This window comes from Xiphophorus hellerii, chromosome 16, assembly GCF_003331165.1.
Source record: "Xiphophorus hellerii strain 12219 chromosome 16, Xiphophorus_hellerii-4.1, whole genome shotgun sequence".
NCBI lineage: Eukaryota > Metazoa > Chordata > Actinopteri > Cyprinodontiformes > Poeciliidae > Xiphophorus > Xiphophorus hellerii.
Window position 1 is genome coordinate 25,568,518 of NC_045687.1, and position 14,755 is coordinate 25,583,272.

Here is a 14,755-nt window from a genome sequence, read left to right on the forward strand (position 1 = left end):
AAACGGTTAACAATGGAACTGAAAAACACTTTAAATATCCTAAATAAAAGCACAACTAAAAACAATAAATAAAACTGAAATAAAAACCACACACAACCCAAAACCATCATTAAAACGATTGATTATGTTTTTGCTCTTCAAAAAATATTAATGGTCAGAATGGAAATGATCGAGCTCACTTTAATTTAGCATGTGACTGATGACTGATTAATTAATTGCTTATTGTTAAAAAGGCAAATAAAAAAAGGAAAAGGTTAAATAAATATAATATATATATTATATTTATTATAATAAATATAATATATATATTATATTTATTATAATAAATATAATATAAAATGTTGCTATATATATATATAGTACAGACCAAAAGTTTGGACACAACTATGTGTCCAAACTTTTGAGTACAGATATCTAAGATAAGATATCTATATCTATATATATATATATATATATATATATATATATATATATATATATATATATATATATATATATATATATATATATATATATATATATATATATTCCTTATATGTTGTTTAATAGCATTGTTAAAAGTAGTAAAACTTTTGTTCATGCCTCAAAACAACAAACCTTGACAGTTTAGTGACAGAGGTTCTAAAAACATGACTGGTCCTGATCACTAAATGCAGCAGGTATCTTCGGTTTTCCATCTCTTGCTCTTGTTGCTCCTCAGCCTCCTGCCTTAGGGGAGCAGCTGGAGCCGTCTGTGTGCAGGATGGGTGGAGCATCATGCTGCATAGAGGTCAGAGCTGGAGGAAATCTGCTCCTCAGTCCTCTGTGCAGTCTAACCCACCCTCTGCAGAGTCATCTTTACATTCAGACTTATCAACCAAGAACTTCAACTAAGACAAAACATAGTTTTGTGTCTCAGTTAACACAAAACTATGTTTTGTTAAAGTATACTTAGGTAAGCTAAACTGTGGACTAGACGTTTATATGTAACTAGTGGCCTTGCCCTTGTATCTGTCTGATCTGCTTCACTCTCTCCCCGGTCAGCAAATCAGATTTTGTTAGTTGTCCTGAAATTGAAGAGGAAGTTGAGAGGTGACAGCTCATTCTCATTTGCAGTCTCCTTTCAAAGCTTCTGTTTTATCACTGGCTTTTAACTCAGCTTGAAGTATTGATTTTTGCCGTTGTTATTGTATTGTTTGTTTTTGATTCTGGTTGTGGTGTACAGGACTTTGGTGAACTGTGTTGTTTTTTTAAAGTGCTTTATAAATCAGCTTAAATTGAATTGAATGGGAGTAGTGCAATGGCAGTAAAGAGAACAGTACACTTGTGTCATATACTTCAGCAAACTAAAATGTGAGCCACAAATATATACCTATTACACTTATAGCATATAAATGAGTCTGCTGGCTGCATACTTGAATGTATAATTTGGTTGACATATTACTTTATCACACTATACTGAAATAAACTTTATATAAACTTAAAAATGTCCCAATTTAATCCAAAGTAGTATTAAATTAGTATTATTTCTTGTACACAACAAGTAGATGGTAAGTAGCACACTTGATTTACTTACACTCCAGTATACTTATGAACTTCAGATATTCTACTTTTTGCTAACAGTAATGAGAAGCATAGTTGTGATAAAGTGCTGAAGTCAGAGAAAAAGAAAGGGTAGGAGCTTCTTAAAGAGACAGATGCCCAATTTCAAGGCATCAAATTATGAAGTCAAATTTATTTTAAATTTTGTTTGATAGACTTTTAATAACAGCTGAAGGTAGCATAATTACTTGATTGTGCTATAAAAGGCACTATGTGCCTTGAAAATACATAATGCTAATACCAGTTTAACTGTCTTGCAAGCTTATTCTACATTCTTGATTTTCTGTCATGTCACATGCCACAAACATCAGTGTAGCCTAATGGGACTTTAGATAGAAGACTAAGAAATTCTGATAAGGTAATGTTTTATTCATGTTTTTAAACATTTTTACAAAACAAAATCTGTTCAGGCTCCCCTCCAGTGGAACCAGCTCCCAGTTTCAGTGTGTGAGGCAGACACCCTGTCTACCTTTAAGACAAGGCTTAATCATTTTATAAAGTTTATACCAGGATTGGCTTAGGTTATTGTGAGTATCTCTGTAATTTTGCTGCTGGAGGACAAGATCATTTTTCTTCACTCTGCTACTTTCTCATACTGCTATCTACTTTTGCATTTTCAGTTGTTGCAGCAATTTCTCATCCTGAGCAAAGTTAATAACTTGGTGAAATCAATGGTTTACTTAAATGACATTTTACCAATTTGACTTTGTCCAATTAGATCTGGTTCTCACAAAAGTCACAAGACAATTTTTTTTCTAGAAATGTTTTATTGATGTTTAAGCATGAAAAAAAAAAGAAAATTGGATATGTGGATTGTATGTTTTCAGATAAAAATGATGCCTCTTAGAAAAACAAACAAAAAGCAGAACTTAGAAATGTGAACATTTTGATAGCGCTATGGGAGGTCATAAAACTCCATCTTGTTCTAAAATAAAAAGCTGAGAATATGCCTAATTTGATTGTCTATTGTAAGATTTGAGTATATACATTAATTCCTTGTGATCTCCTGAAAGTGGTGATAATATGCTGACAACATTGTCATATAAGAAAACTGATTGTTTTATACTCCAGGACAAAGTGATGTTTGCTACAGTTTCAGGTAAAGCTTTGAACGATACGTCCCTTCTTATGTTGGAAACCAAATAAATGAGAGGCTTCGCTGTAATCATCTGGATTTGGAAAACAGATAAAAGGTGAACCAACCTCCTCCAACGTGAAATAAACACCAGGACCACAGTGTAGTTTGCATCTCACAAAGCTTATTATAACAACTTTAAGCCATTTACTAATCAAAACACAAAGGTGGCTGTCTGTACCTTATTGCATTGTGATAAAAAAACAAATAGCACCTCACCTAACCCCAATAAAAGCATCATGTAGGAAGTATATCTGCATGTCCAATAATTCGTCTATGAGTTAAACTGTGCAGGTTGTGTTTTTTTATTTTACCCTGAACCTTTATGAACAGCAGCCAAATGGCCCTGAACGCTCCGCCCCCCGGGCCGCTGCTGCTGCTGGAGAGTAATACTGTCAACAAAAAACGAAACAACAAAGCTGCTTTGGGGTAAACAATAATAAAAATTATTTTTAAAATGAAAATTACAGCAGATTATTATCAACATATATCATTCCTCCTTTGCAGAGGCACAGCATTGTGAATGGACTCATGAGGATTTCACAACCTCGGATTTTTCCCACATTTCCAATCAGACAATCCTCCATTAGGACTCTGGTTAACCGGGAAAACTTTGGAATGGGCTTTCAGGGGCAGTAGCCCAGGGCTCTGATTTTTGAGGGTGGCCATAAAAGTTTTTTTTGTTTAGTTTTTTTTTTTTTAATGAGTGAGTATTTTGTTAACTTTGTACTTTATATCAAATTTATAGGCTTAAATAAGTTGAGTTGCCTGAATATTTGGGGATTTTATGAATCTAGACAATATTCAAGTATTTCAAAAAATTATAGTACATTTCTTTGTAAACAGCATGGAGATATTGAACTTAACATGAATCAATTCATATTTGAATGAATGCATTAAAGCAGCAAAGATAATCCTTTGCTGATGTGAAGGATTACCTATTAATGTACTGTAATTTGCATTACTAAAGGATTTTTTTCCTTAGTGGTTAGGAAACCAAAACTTGCTCTAGACCCAAATCCAACTCTGCTGATTACACATTTAACTGTTGTCTAATTTATTTTGTCCTTTAAATCTGTGAGAAAACATCGTTCTTCATTAATTGTGGTTATTTTTTATTTGTTTCTTGGAGTGCAGATGCAGTAAAGCACGGAACTATTAACCTCCTCTTCTTCAGCCAAATGCAGAAATGTGTGATTTAAAATGATTACTTTAAATCCTTTTAAAACATGAACACTAGGGGTTTTACTGAAGCACAATCTACTCCAAAAGCTCTGGGTCATTTTTAAAATACTGCCTTCACTGCTGCTTCTGAGGCAAATTACTACCGATAATCTCCTCTTCCTCGTACAGGTGCTGTAGTCGATGAATAAGTGCCCTAAGTGTGCAAATAAAGAAATTAGTTCTGTTAAGAAATACTGCATCCAGCTGAAGTCTATGTAATATTTCATAAAAACACAATTTCCCCACTAAAGCACCAAGCTTATGTGAGCCATGCATTGCAAAAGCACCAGGTGAAATACTTTAGATGTGATCAGAGCAGAGAAGCCACAGTATTTATAGTTGCTATGGCTACCGGTGATAAACCTCCTCAAACTGTAGACAGAACCCAAAGCATAAGCACACTACGAAGCAGGCATGTTGTTTCAGCTGTCAGGCTCTGCTGCCCCCCTCAGGAAGTCATGGGAGATGACAGTACAGCCCATGACTAGTTTAGGGCGTGCCACATTGCACAAGAATGTGAAATACTTTCTGACTCAAATCTACACTCAGGGTCTGCATTCAGAATGCAGTCTGTCATTGAATGATGAGGCAGCTCTTCTTCTGTACATCAGGCTCTGATGTGACAAGTTTCATTTCCTGTTTCTCTATCTGCTGCTGTAGACAACCTTCTCTTTACATCCTTCTCATGAAAATAATACAAAAATTATAGGCTGAACAAAAAACAGTTTTTGGTAAATGGCAAAGAAAGTGTTCTGGAAGGTTGGTTGATAGACCTTATCTGTCACTCACTCTGACACACACACACACACACATTTCTTTGTACAAGCTCAAGTGGGATGAGGGTTTGGTGTCCATAGTAACGATGCCTACAGGATGACACAGGGACAGCCACGACTGTTCTGTTTCCCAGTTTGTTGAGTTGGAGGAGGAGGACTCTCCATCTCCTGAAACCGTCTGAATGAGGAAGATGGAGACAGACAAAATGAAAATGGGATCAGATTTATGTTTACACACAAACTGTTAACACTGCATTATGACTAGTGTGTGAGTGTACCTGTAGTCTAATTATTTACATCTAAGATATCTTGAAGGTGACTATACTACACTGCCTGGCCAAAAAAAAAGTCGCCACCTGGATTTAACTAAGCAAATAGGTACAAGCCTCCTATTGGATAAGTACTGCATAGGCGATTATCTTTCAGCTGGCAACAAGTTATTTAACCCCAGCTGATGCAATGAGTAACTCCTCATTTCTTAAACAACCATGGCAAAAGACACATCCTATGGTCGTGGAAAAGATGTTAGTCTGTTTAAGAAGGGTCAAATCATTGGCATGCATCAAGCAGAGAAAACATCTAAGGAGATTGCAGAAACTACTAGAATTGGGTTAAGAACTGTCCAACGCATCATTAAAAACTGGAAGGATGGTGGGGAACCATCGTCTTCCAGGAAGAAATGTGGTCGGAAAAAAATCCTGAATGATCGTGATCGGCGATTACTTAAACGTTTGGTCGAATCAAATCGAAGAAAAACAACAGCAGAACTCAGGAGTATGTTTAATTGTGAACGCAAAAGCATTTCCACACGCACAATGCGAAGGGAACTCAAGGGGTTGGGATTGAACAGCTGTGTAGCCGTAAGAAAACCTCTAATCAGTAAGGCTAACCAGAAAAAAAAGGCTTCAGTTTGCTAGGGAGCATAAAGATTGGACTCTGGAGGAATGGAAGAGGGTCATGTGGTCTGATGAGTCCAGATTTACCCTGTTCCAGAGTGATGGGCGCATCAGGGTAAGAAGAGAGGCAGGTGAAGTGATGCACCCATCATGCCTAGTGCCTACTGTACAAGCCTGTGGGGGCAGTGCTATGATCTGGGGTTGCTGCAGTTGGTCAGGTCTAGGTTCAGCAACATTGTGTGCCCAAAGAATGAGGTCAGCTGACTACCTGAATATACTGAATGACCAGGTTATTCCATCAATGGATTTTGTCTTCCCAAATGGAACGGGCATATTCCAAGATGACAATGCCAGGATTCATCGGGCTCACATTGTGAAAGAGTGGTTCAGGGAGCATGAGACATCTTTTTCACACATGGATTGGCCACCACAGAGTCCAGACTTTAACCCCATTGAGAATCTTTGGGATGTGCTGGAGAAGGCTTTGCGCAGTGGTCAGACTCTCCCATCATCAATACAAGATCTTGGTGAAAGATTAATGCAACACTGGATGGAAATAAATCTTGTGACACTGCAGAAGCTTATTGAAACAATGCCACAGCGAATGCGGGCTGTAATCAAAACTAAAGGCGGTCCAACAAAATATTAGAGAGTGTGACCATTTTTTGGTGGCGACTTTTTTTTTGGCCAGGCAGTGTATACTAACTTGAACAACTTAGGATATGTCTATGGGCTACAAAACATGTTCATTACAGTTTTTGCACAAAATAATTCTCAGATTATGAGATTTCACCTCCTCAGTTTTGCTTCTTTGAATGAGCTGTTTTAACTCATTAGATGTTAATAATAATAATAATAATAATAATAATAATAATAATAATAATAATAATAATAATAATAATAATTAGAAAAACAGCGACGTCTTGCTGGAAAAAAGCTGAATTTTTTTTTTCTTACTTTAGTTTTCTTTTAATGGAAGAGCAAAAATGTGCAGGAAGTATATTTTGCATAATAGGTTCCCTTTATGCAAGTAAACATTTACATGTTTATCTTCCAAGTTAAACATGCAAGCATCCCAAATGCTGCGATGTACTGGCCTGTCCAGGGTGACCCAGCTGGAGGGAGCCACCAGCACCCATCATGACCCCACTGGGGATAAGTGTGTGAAAGGAAGGAAGGAAGGAAGGAAGGAAGGAAGGAAGGAAAGAACAAAAGAATGAAGGAAGAAAGGAAAGAGGAAAAGAAAGACAGATGGACAGACATCCCAAATGCAGAAAGCCTCTACCTGATGATCTGCACCAGCTCCACGAAAGCTTCATCCACATTGTAGCGATTCTTGGCAGAAGCTTCCATGTAGTGGATCTTGTTCTCTCTGGCAAACGCCTGAGCGTCCTCCCTGGAGATCTGCAGACACACCCAGCTTCATGTCAAATCAAGTAAGGACTCACAGAACGAAAAGGCCAACTAACACCGTCAAATCTCTGATAAGTCCCTATGTAATTGTGTGTATGGTCCTAATCATTACAGTACACAGGCTAAAAAAAAAAAGATGATTTGTTAAATGAACAATACACTCAGATCAGTAATTATGCCAAAACGTACAAAAAAAAACAACATACGTTTTGCATTTAACACAAAAGAAAACCCTTTGTCTGTAATATTCTATCCAGAACAAGTGGAGGCTTTAATCCATTAAGCACATTTTACTATCCAGTTATTAACCAGTTAATCCAGGAAATGGCCAACAAATCAGCCCTAGACAGTGCTGATGTTAAGTCAAATAGAAAGGCTTTCCACATGTTGATGTTAGGATTCTTGAGTTGCAGGGAAATCCTGTTCTATTAATGATCAAGCACAAAAATGAATTTTAGGTAATTACATTTTATGTTCTTATTTTAACAGGAATTTGTTTATTTGCACATTTTACCATATTTCTAATATTATATTATTAAGGCTTAATGAAAAGTTTGCAGAATATGCCTATTTTTATCTGATTAGTCATCAGATTAATCAATTACTAAAATAATCATTAACTGCAGTCCAACTGCACTCTCATAATATTTTCCCAGAAGTCTTTGAGATCATCAAAATATTTTTGGGCCTTTGTGTTTTTTAGGGTCAGCAGTGGTTCTGCTGACCCTCGGACATGGAGGCCATTTTTGCAAAGTTTCAATGACTTTCTCACATTTCTTCAAATCAGTACATGATGAGTTGCTTTTTGAGATCTTTTAGCCCATGTCATGTTGTCAAGCAGGTTCTATTATGTGATTTCTTGATTCTACTTGTCATGCACTAATAAGCTCTGAGTGTGGCTTGTGAAACTGAACTAAAAAAATGTGGTTAATCACAGTAAATTCCTGATTTAATGTCCCAGCTATTATTCTTGGCTTTTCACCCCCCCACCCCCACCCCACCCACCGGTCCCCATTGATGTTACAACAGTTGATCTGAATGTCAACAGCGCCTAATACAAACCTTCATCAATCAACCTCCCTCACGCCAGATGGTGGTGGGTTGATTGATGAAGGTGGTTCGCCCAGGGCGCCAAACAAGCTAGGGCTGCCTCTGCGTACCACTCTATGCTGCTCCAGGTCAGCCTTGTTTCCAACCAGCACCATGGGAAAGTCGTCTCTGTCCTTTACCCTCAGGATCTGGGTGTGGAACTTCTGGACCTCATGAAAACTGTACGGATCACAACAAAAAACAATGAGCACTTCCAGTATCTATACAAGCACTGACTTACAAAAAACGACAGTTTAAGTTATGGATTTTAAACTAATAAATGATAGACATGCCCCGTGATGGACTGGTGACCTGTCGACAGTAACCCCACCTCTCGCCCATTGACAGCTGGAGACAGACACCAGCACCCCTCCTGACCCCATTAGAGAAGCATGAATGATGAATGGATGAAAATAAAAAAAATAAAAACTTGATCTGAGGACAGGTTAAACTGTGAAGTATACCGTTGTTCATAAAATTATTTTAAAGCATCTTTGATTATTTCATTATAATTACGAGCATCTTTAATAAATCTTTAATATACGAGATATTCTGAGTTGAGGCCCAGTTTCTAAGAAGGTTGACCAGGTATCAATTAAACTTATTAGCAAACTCATACATCTTTTTCCTCATGAAAAATATACATTTTTCAGCTTTCTTTGTTAAAATCGGCATCTCTCACACTATTCAGACCAGGCAAATTGAGGGAAGATCCTCAGTGCATAAAAAGGCAACAACATCTTTGGAATGTTTAAAGACTTTTTCCCACCCGTTATGATCGGTCCTGAAGCACAGCTGGTTACAGCATTGACAACAAGATCCTTCTCTAGCTGCTGATTCACCGAGTAAAACTCCTGCTGCGGAAAAATCCTCAAACATCATGAACCGGCCGTCTTTGTGCCCTTCTTGCAAATCTGCAAGAAGGGCAGATTTGCAACTTTCAAGCTTTATCTTGAAAGTTCTGGAGCTTCAATAAAACTCCAAGTTTCTAAATAAAATTCAAATTCACATTCAAAAATACTTTATTGGTCCCAAAGGAAAATTAAATATAGTAAGTGAATAAATTGAGATTATTAAAAGGGTGATGGTAGCTGATGATAGATGTTGGCAGGAAAAATCTCTTGTAGCATTCTGTATTACAATGAATCTGAAAAGCCTGCAGACAGTCTCATGAAGAGGATGGTCAGGGTTTTTGATTTTATGATGTGCCAAATATAGAGATGCAGATACAGATTTAATCCAATGTATAACATATATAATTTCATTTTTAAAAGCTAATGTGGAATATTTTTTCACTTAAAAACAATTTTCATGCTTCAAACTTGAGACTGTAAGTGATTTTTGAATCATGCTGTATTCCAAGCAAAATGTTTTCCTATTATTTTTTTTACTAGAATTTTTGGTCACTACTGATGTCGTTACCAAAACCCTTTGCAAAACCAACCCTAACTTTTGTCATTTAGATGCTAGAAACACAGAGACACACATGCACACACACCAGGTCATTACCTGCCCCGGTCGTTGAGAGCAAACACCAGTAAGAAGCCTTCTCCAGAGCGCATGTACTGCTCCCTCATGGCACCAAACTCCTCCTGGCCTGCTGTATCTAGAACTGATACACACAGAAAAATTACACTAGACACTGTGAATATTTTGGCCAAAGCGAGTCCAGTTTTGTAAAACGAGTAAAATACAGTCACCACTGTTAGCTTGTTAGCCCTTCAGGAGTTCTAAATCTGGGTGTGTCCTTTATTACTCAACCTTTGGACTTATTGGGTCAGTATTGCCATTAATAGTTTCTGCTGCAGACATTTGTTCATTTGTGATGGTGGTTCGCTAACAAAAACACACAGGGATAAATTTAAAATCTAAATAAATACAAAGTAAATTATTTCCCTCCCAAATGTAAAGTCAAACATGCAAAATGGAGGCAAAATAATCTAAAAAGCAGCTACTGAACACACAAGAAAGAAATCATTCCTGAAAACACTGCAACAGACCAATAGCATGTGAAGAAGTCAGGGGTGTGTGTAACAAAAAGCATCTGGCAGAGCTGTTGGTGCTGTCCACTAGTTTGTAGGTATTTTTACAAAGCAGAGATTTCCTTCTACATTTCAACTTTTGTTTGCAAAATAAAGTTTCTGGTTGGAAACAAGAGATGCAACAGATCTGAATCTGACCTGTAAGTGCAGCTTGACAAATCTGAAAATGTTTCAAGTTGCACTAAAAAGAGAATCAGATGATACTGCTGAATAATCGTAGGAAATAAAAGCAATTAAATCAAAGCTACAAGCAGCGCTGGCGACCCTCGCCGCTCAGCGCCGCTCTGGCCTGGTGGTAGTGGTAGTCTCCTGTAATATTCCCATGATAACATGATTTCTCCATTAACTTAAGAGGTTTGCTGGCATTATCACAGGAGGTGGATACATTTTATCCAGTGGGATATTGACATCTCTGGGAAACTATGTAAAAAAAATAAAAATTAAAAAAAGAAATGTAGTTTCCAACACAATGATAAGAACATCTAAAAAAATAGAACTGGTACCTTAAGTACCAGTTCTTAAGGTACTGAATTCTTTTGTCGAAATTCAGTGTAATTATTCAATGAAAGAAATAGAAAACAACTAAAAGCTGCATTTGTTGTTATAGCTAGATTTTAAAACATTAATTAGTTCTTTTTCATTTCTATTCCAAAGACTCACAGGTTGCAAACTTTGAACTTAAACTAACTTGAGAGAATCAATCAGAGAAGGAGATGGTTTAAATCAAAGGACATTCATGAATTAGAATGGCATAGTCAAAGTTCACACATTATTTCAACTGACAAAGTCCACAGATGTGCTCCCACCAATCTGAGCAAATAGTGGTTCAACTACAAAGTATTGTAGTGACTCAGGTACTACAATACTTTGTGTTGGTCTATTACATAAAATACATTTCACTCGTGGTTGAAATGTGGCAAAATGTGAAACAGTGCAAGGGGTGTGAATACTTTTCCTAGGCATAGTAGAGTCATTTTCATGGAGTTCTAACAGACAGCAGATGTCCAGAATTAGGATGGAGGTTTATCTAATGTTTTCATGAAATGGTGAAAAAGCAGCATGACCCAACTCAGCTGGCCTGCTGCAAGTCCAAACAGGGCAGTGACACACACACAGGGAGCAAACACAGACTGCGTGAGTCTTCTCAGACTGTGGGCTGTGGAACAAAACTGTTGACACAATCGGAGTGAATCAGTGTAATGTGGTGCGGCCTTACTGTCTAGCCGAGTCTCCTTCCCATCCACAGTGCACACCTTGGTGTAGGAGTCTTCAATGGTGGGGTCGTAGTCTGACACAAAGTAGGACTGTCGGACACATTCAGCATTAGTGGCGGAGCAGTTAACACAGTGTACTGATTTCTTCTACTTTCTCCAAACAAAAACATTATTCCATCTTAAACTACAACAGAGACTTTGCTTGATCCCATTATTCACCTGACCAACATTTAAATAAGCCACTTGTTGGAGGGCACTGAATGTTGTAGTTCATTCACTGTTTAGTTGGTTTTAATCGAACTCCAGTTCGTTTGTCAAGAAAGTCCGGTTTGTTTGGGGATGTGTGAATGTGCAATTGAACTGAATGCTGAGGTCAAAGTTCACCCAAAAAACTGAACTCCAGCCAGCCAAAAAACCTAGGTCTCAGTTAAAGTGAAGTGAACACTGGTGCTGGTGATGCATACTAAATCACCAAGATGACCGGAGGCCGCTCCCAAGCAGTGCATTATGGGTAAACTACAAAAACAAAATGCACTAATCTAAAACAAGCAGGAGAAATTGATCATGTTTTTATTTAACCAAAGACAAAAGAGAAATCCTACAACCACTAAAATTTGACCCTACTCCATTTTTGCTCACATTTCATAAAATATAAGCATGTTATGTCTTCTTCATAACATGCGTATCATTTCCATCAGTGGTTCTTTGGACCAGCCAATTATGTGGAGATTTTAGATTATGGTGTCTAACCAACCGCTTTCATGAAATCTAAGTTCCTTAAGGAAAGTGACCGTTGTTAGCAGAAAAATGTACTCTGAAAAATAATAAAAACGTTTCAAGAGGAGTTGAAGAATCCAGTCATTTCCGAGGCGGCCTCAACTCCTAGGTTATTCCCTGCCTTTCATTTCGTAAGGCTGGGAATTCTTTTTTTTTCTGACGAATCCCAGGTAGAAAATGGAGAACAAGACTTCACGGAGCACAATATGTTTGCAAAGTGCCAAAGAAAAAACAAGATGCCAACTCTGCTTTGAGTGGATTTGGGTTAATGGCATCACATCAATCAAGCTGACCAGCTGGAACTACTAAACATTGTGGTGGAAACTTCCTGACTGATTTTGACTAAGTGTTTGCCCAGTTTATCCTCACTTAATTGTATTTTATTGTTGGAAATTGTCCCAAAACCCACATAGTGTTCTCCAACTCCTCACCTTCCGGATGTCACAATGCAGACTAAAAAAATGATGTCTATGAAGAAAAGTCTGGCAACTAGCTTTAACTGGTCTTCATCCAACCAAACCACTGCTATGGATTCCTTCATACATACTGTAGTTTGTGATCTGTGAAATCTTCAGTTTAATCTGGAAAAACATGTAAGGAGCCATTTCAGTACGTCTTAATGCATTTACACCACTATGGATGAAGCCCTACTGGACTCCATCCATAGTCCAGCTATGGATGGACCTCAGTGCAGAACTCCTGGGTTTGATTCTCATTCTCAGACCATTTGTCTTCCCCCTCTCTCTCCTCTCTCTTTCTGTTAATGAAAGTAACAGAAAGAGAGAGTAACAGAAAGAGAGAGTAATTAAAAAGGTCATTCAATGACCTTTTTAATTACTTAAAAAGGTCATTAGAACTAAAAAAAGAAAAAAAAATCTTTAAAAAAAACCGTGGACTGAATTATTTTTGAAGGGTCACCAGATTATGAAGGTTTTGTTCTGTCTGATGATTTTAATGCTTTCTGGGCATGTGGAATACATTACTCAAAATAGGAACAGAATCAGACTTTTGTGTCCAGGTGTGAAAAGTATGAGTTTTAGAACCTTGAGGTGAATGTCCAGAATACTTAAAAACAGCAAACTGGTCCTTTACTCGCAGTGAGGAACCACAACCTAACTTCAGGACAACCCGCATTAAAAAGGGCGAACTGGTCCTTTACTTCCAATGAGGAATCACAACCGAACTTCAGGGCGAACTGGTCTTTTATTCCCAGAAAGGAATTCCATCCTAACTTCAGAACAATCCTCATGACAAAGCAAGCAGGCCGTTTCTGTAGAGACAAAGTTCATGTACCTACCTGGATGAACTGGATGGTCAGGGCGCTCTTCCCCACTCCACCTCCTCCCACCACCACCAGTTTGAATCTCTCTTCTTCCCCACTCATTCCTGACGGGGAAACTTTCTTTGAAGATTAAAAAGCGTCTCAAGGCCTGATTCACCAGGTCTCGCCCAAAAAGCCCAAACCAAAATCCCCCCAGACCCCGAAGCGTTAACCGGAGCTTCAAACACGGACACACCGCACTTCTATCGGCACAGTTTCAGACTCAAACTTATCGTGCGCATGTTTTTTCTCCCCCCGACGACGTGTTAGCGGACAGAGCCACACCTGGGTACCAAAGTCCTCCGAAGTCCGGCGGCGTAGTTTAGGACCTAGTTTCGTCTTGATAGAGTTAGAACAGAAACAGCTCGGGTGCTGAGCTCTTCCCTATTCTTTCTGCTTGTCTTCTACCTCAGCCCTGAGCAGCTTCTGAGGGCGGAACTGCTTCCTCTTTAACCCTGTGAGAAACCTGAAGCAGCGGGGCTGAGCTCGCTTTCAGGCGAACTTTCACAGAGCAGCTGCCTGTGGTGGGTGTCTGACTTTCCTCTTTGAAATGCCTTGTTGATTTGCAGCTCATTAATGCTGAAAACTGTTCCTATTCAACTCAAGTTTCAAGTGTCACTTTCCTTATTTGGTCATACGGGATGTCCGTGACATCATTTCAAGTATCTCGCAGGATGTACAATCAGCGCAAGCTCGGAAAACTTTTTCAGGGAGCAGTTTCATGCGCTCGTAACCTTTTCTGTCTGCTAAACAGGTTGAGTTTAGCTCAGTTGGTCAAGAGCAGAAACGTTAGAATGGGTACAGATTTTAAAAGACGTGTTAAATCATGTAAGCTCCATTCAAGAATAAGTCAAGAGCAGAAAAAGCCTACATAGAAATGCATGCCTCAGGCTACACAAACTACGTGGACATTTGCCAAAACGTCACACTCCAGCGCCACCATGTAGACTAACTAACCAACACTGAAGCCGTTGTTGAGCTGTTGAAAAGTCAAGAAGAATGTATTTGTACCAGTTACCATTTCCTTGTGTCACTCAGTTCCAACCATTGACTTCAATGTGAAAGTTTAACATTAAGTTTTGTGCAACTGTGTTGGATAAAATGATTCTGTGTTCTTCCTCTGTCTCTTTTATCTGCTCACATGCACAGGACTGCATGCTTACATAACCATAACATTTAAGGCTGGCGACAGTGTTATGTATCACACATAAACAAAACCTGATTAAGCCGGAAAATAGACTCAGAGAGGGAACAGAATGAGGTAAAAGCAGAACTCGCGCTACAATC

The 14,755-nt window shown here is 38.3% G+C and overlaps 1 protein-coding gene across 1 annotated transcript; it reads right to left on the reverse strand.

The window, feature by feature from the left end:
- Positions 1–2,547: 2,547 nt before the first annotated feature.
- On the reverse strand, positions 2,548–14,051 carry rras (RAS related). The gene is made up of 6 exons (XM_032588596.1): positions 13,445–14,051; positions 11,373–11,460; positions 9,624–9,726; positions 8,186–8,294; positions 6,898–7,016; positions 2,548–4,894 (listed from the first exon to the last, which is right to left on the reverse strand). The coding sequence occupies exons 1-6, from the start codon at positions 13,529–13,531 to the stop codon at positions 4,807–4,809; spliced, it is 594 nt and encodes a 197-aa protein (XP_032444487.1). The 5' UTR covers positions 13,532–14,051; the 3' UTR covers positions 2,548–4,806.
- Positions 14,052–14,755: the final 704 nt, after the last annotated feature.

Excerpts from the sequence above, each read along its gene's own strand:
- rras (XM_032588596.1), bottom strand. The coding sequence starts at position 13,531 with ATGAGTGGGGAAGAAGAGAGATTCAAACTGGTGGTGGTGGGAGGAGGT. Across the intron at positions 11,461-13,444 it reads TGACCATCCAGTTCATCCAG|TCCTACTTTGTGTCAGACTA; the intron begins GTAGGTACATGA and ends TGTGTCCGACAG. Across the intron at positions 7,017-8,185 it reads ACCTGGAGCAGCATAGAGTG|ATCTCCAGGGAGGACGCTCA; the intron begins GTACGCAGAGGC and ends GTGTGTCTGCAG.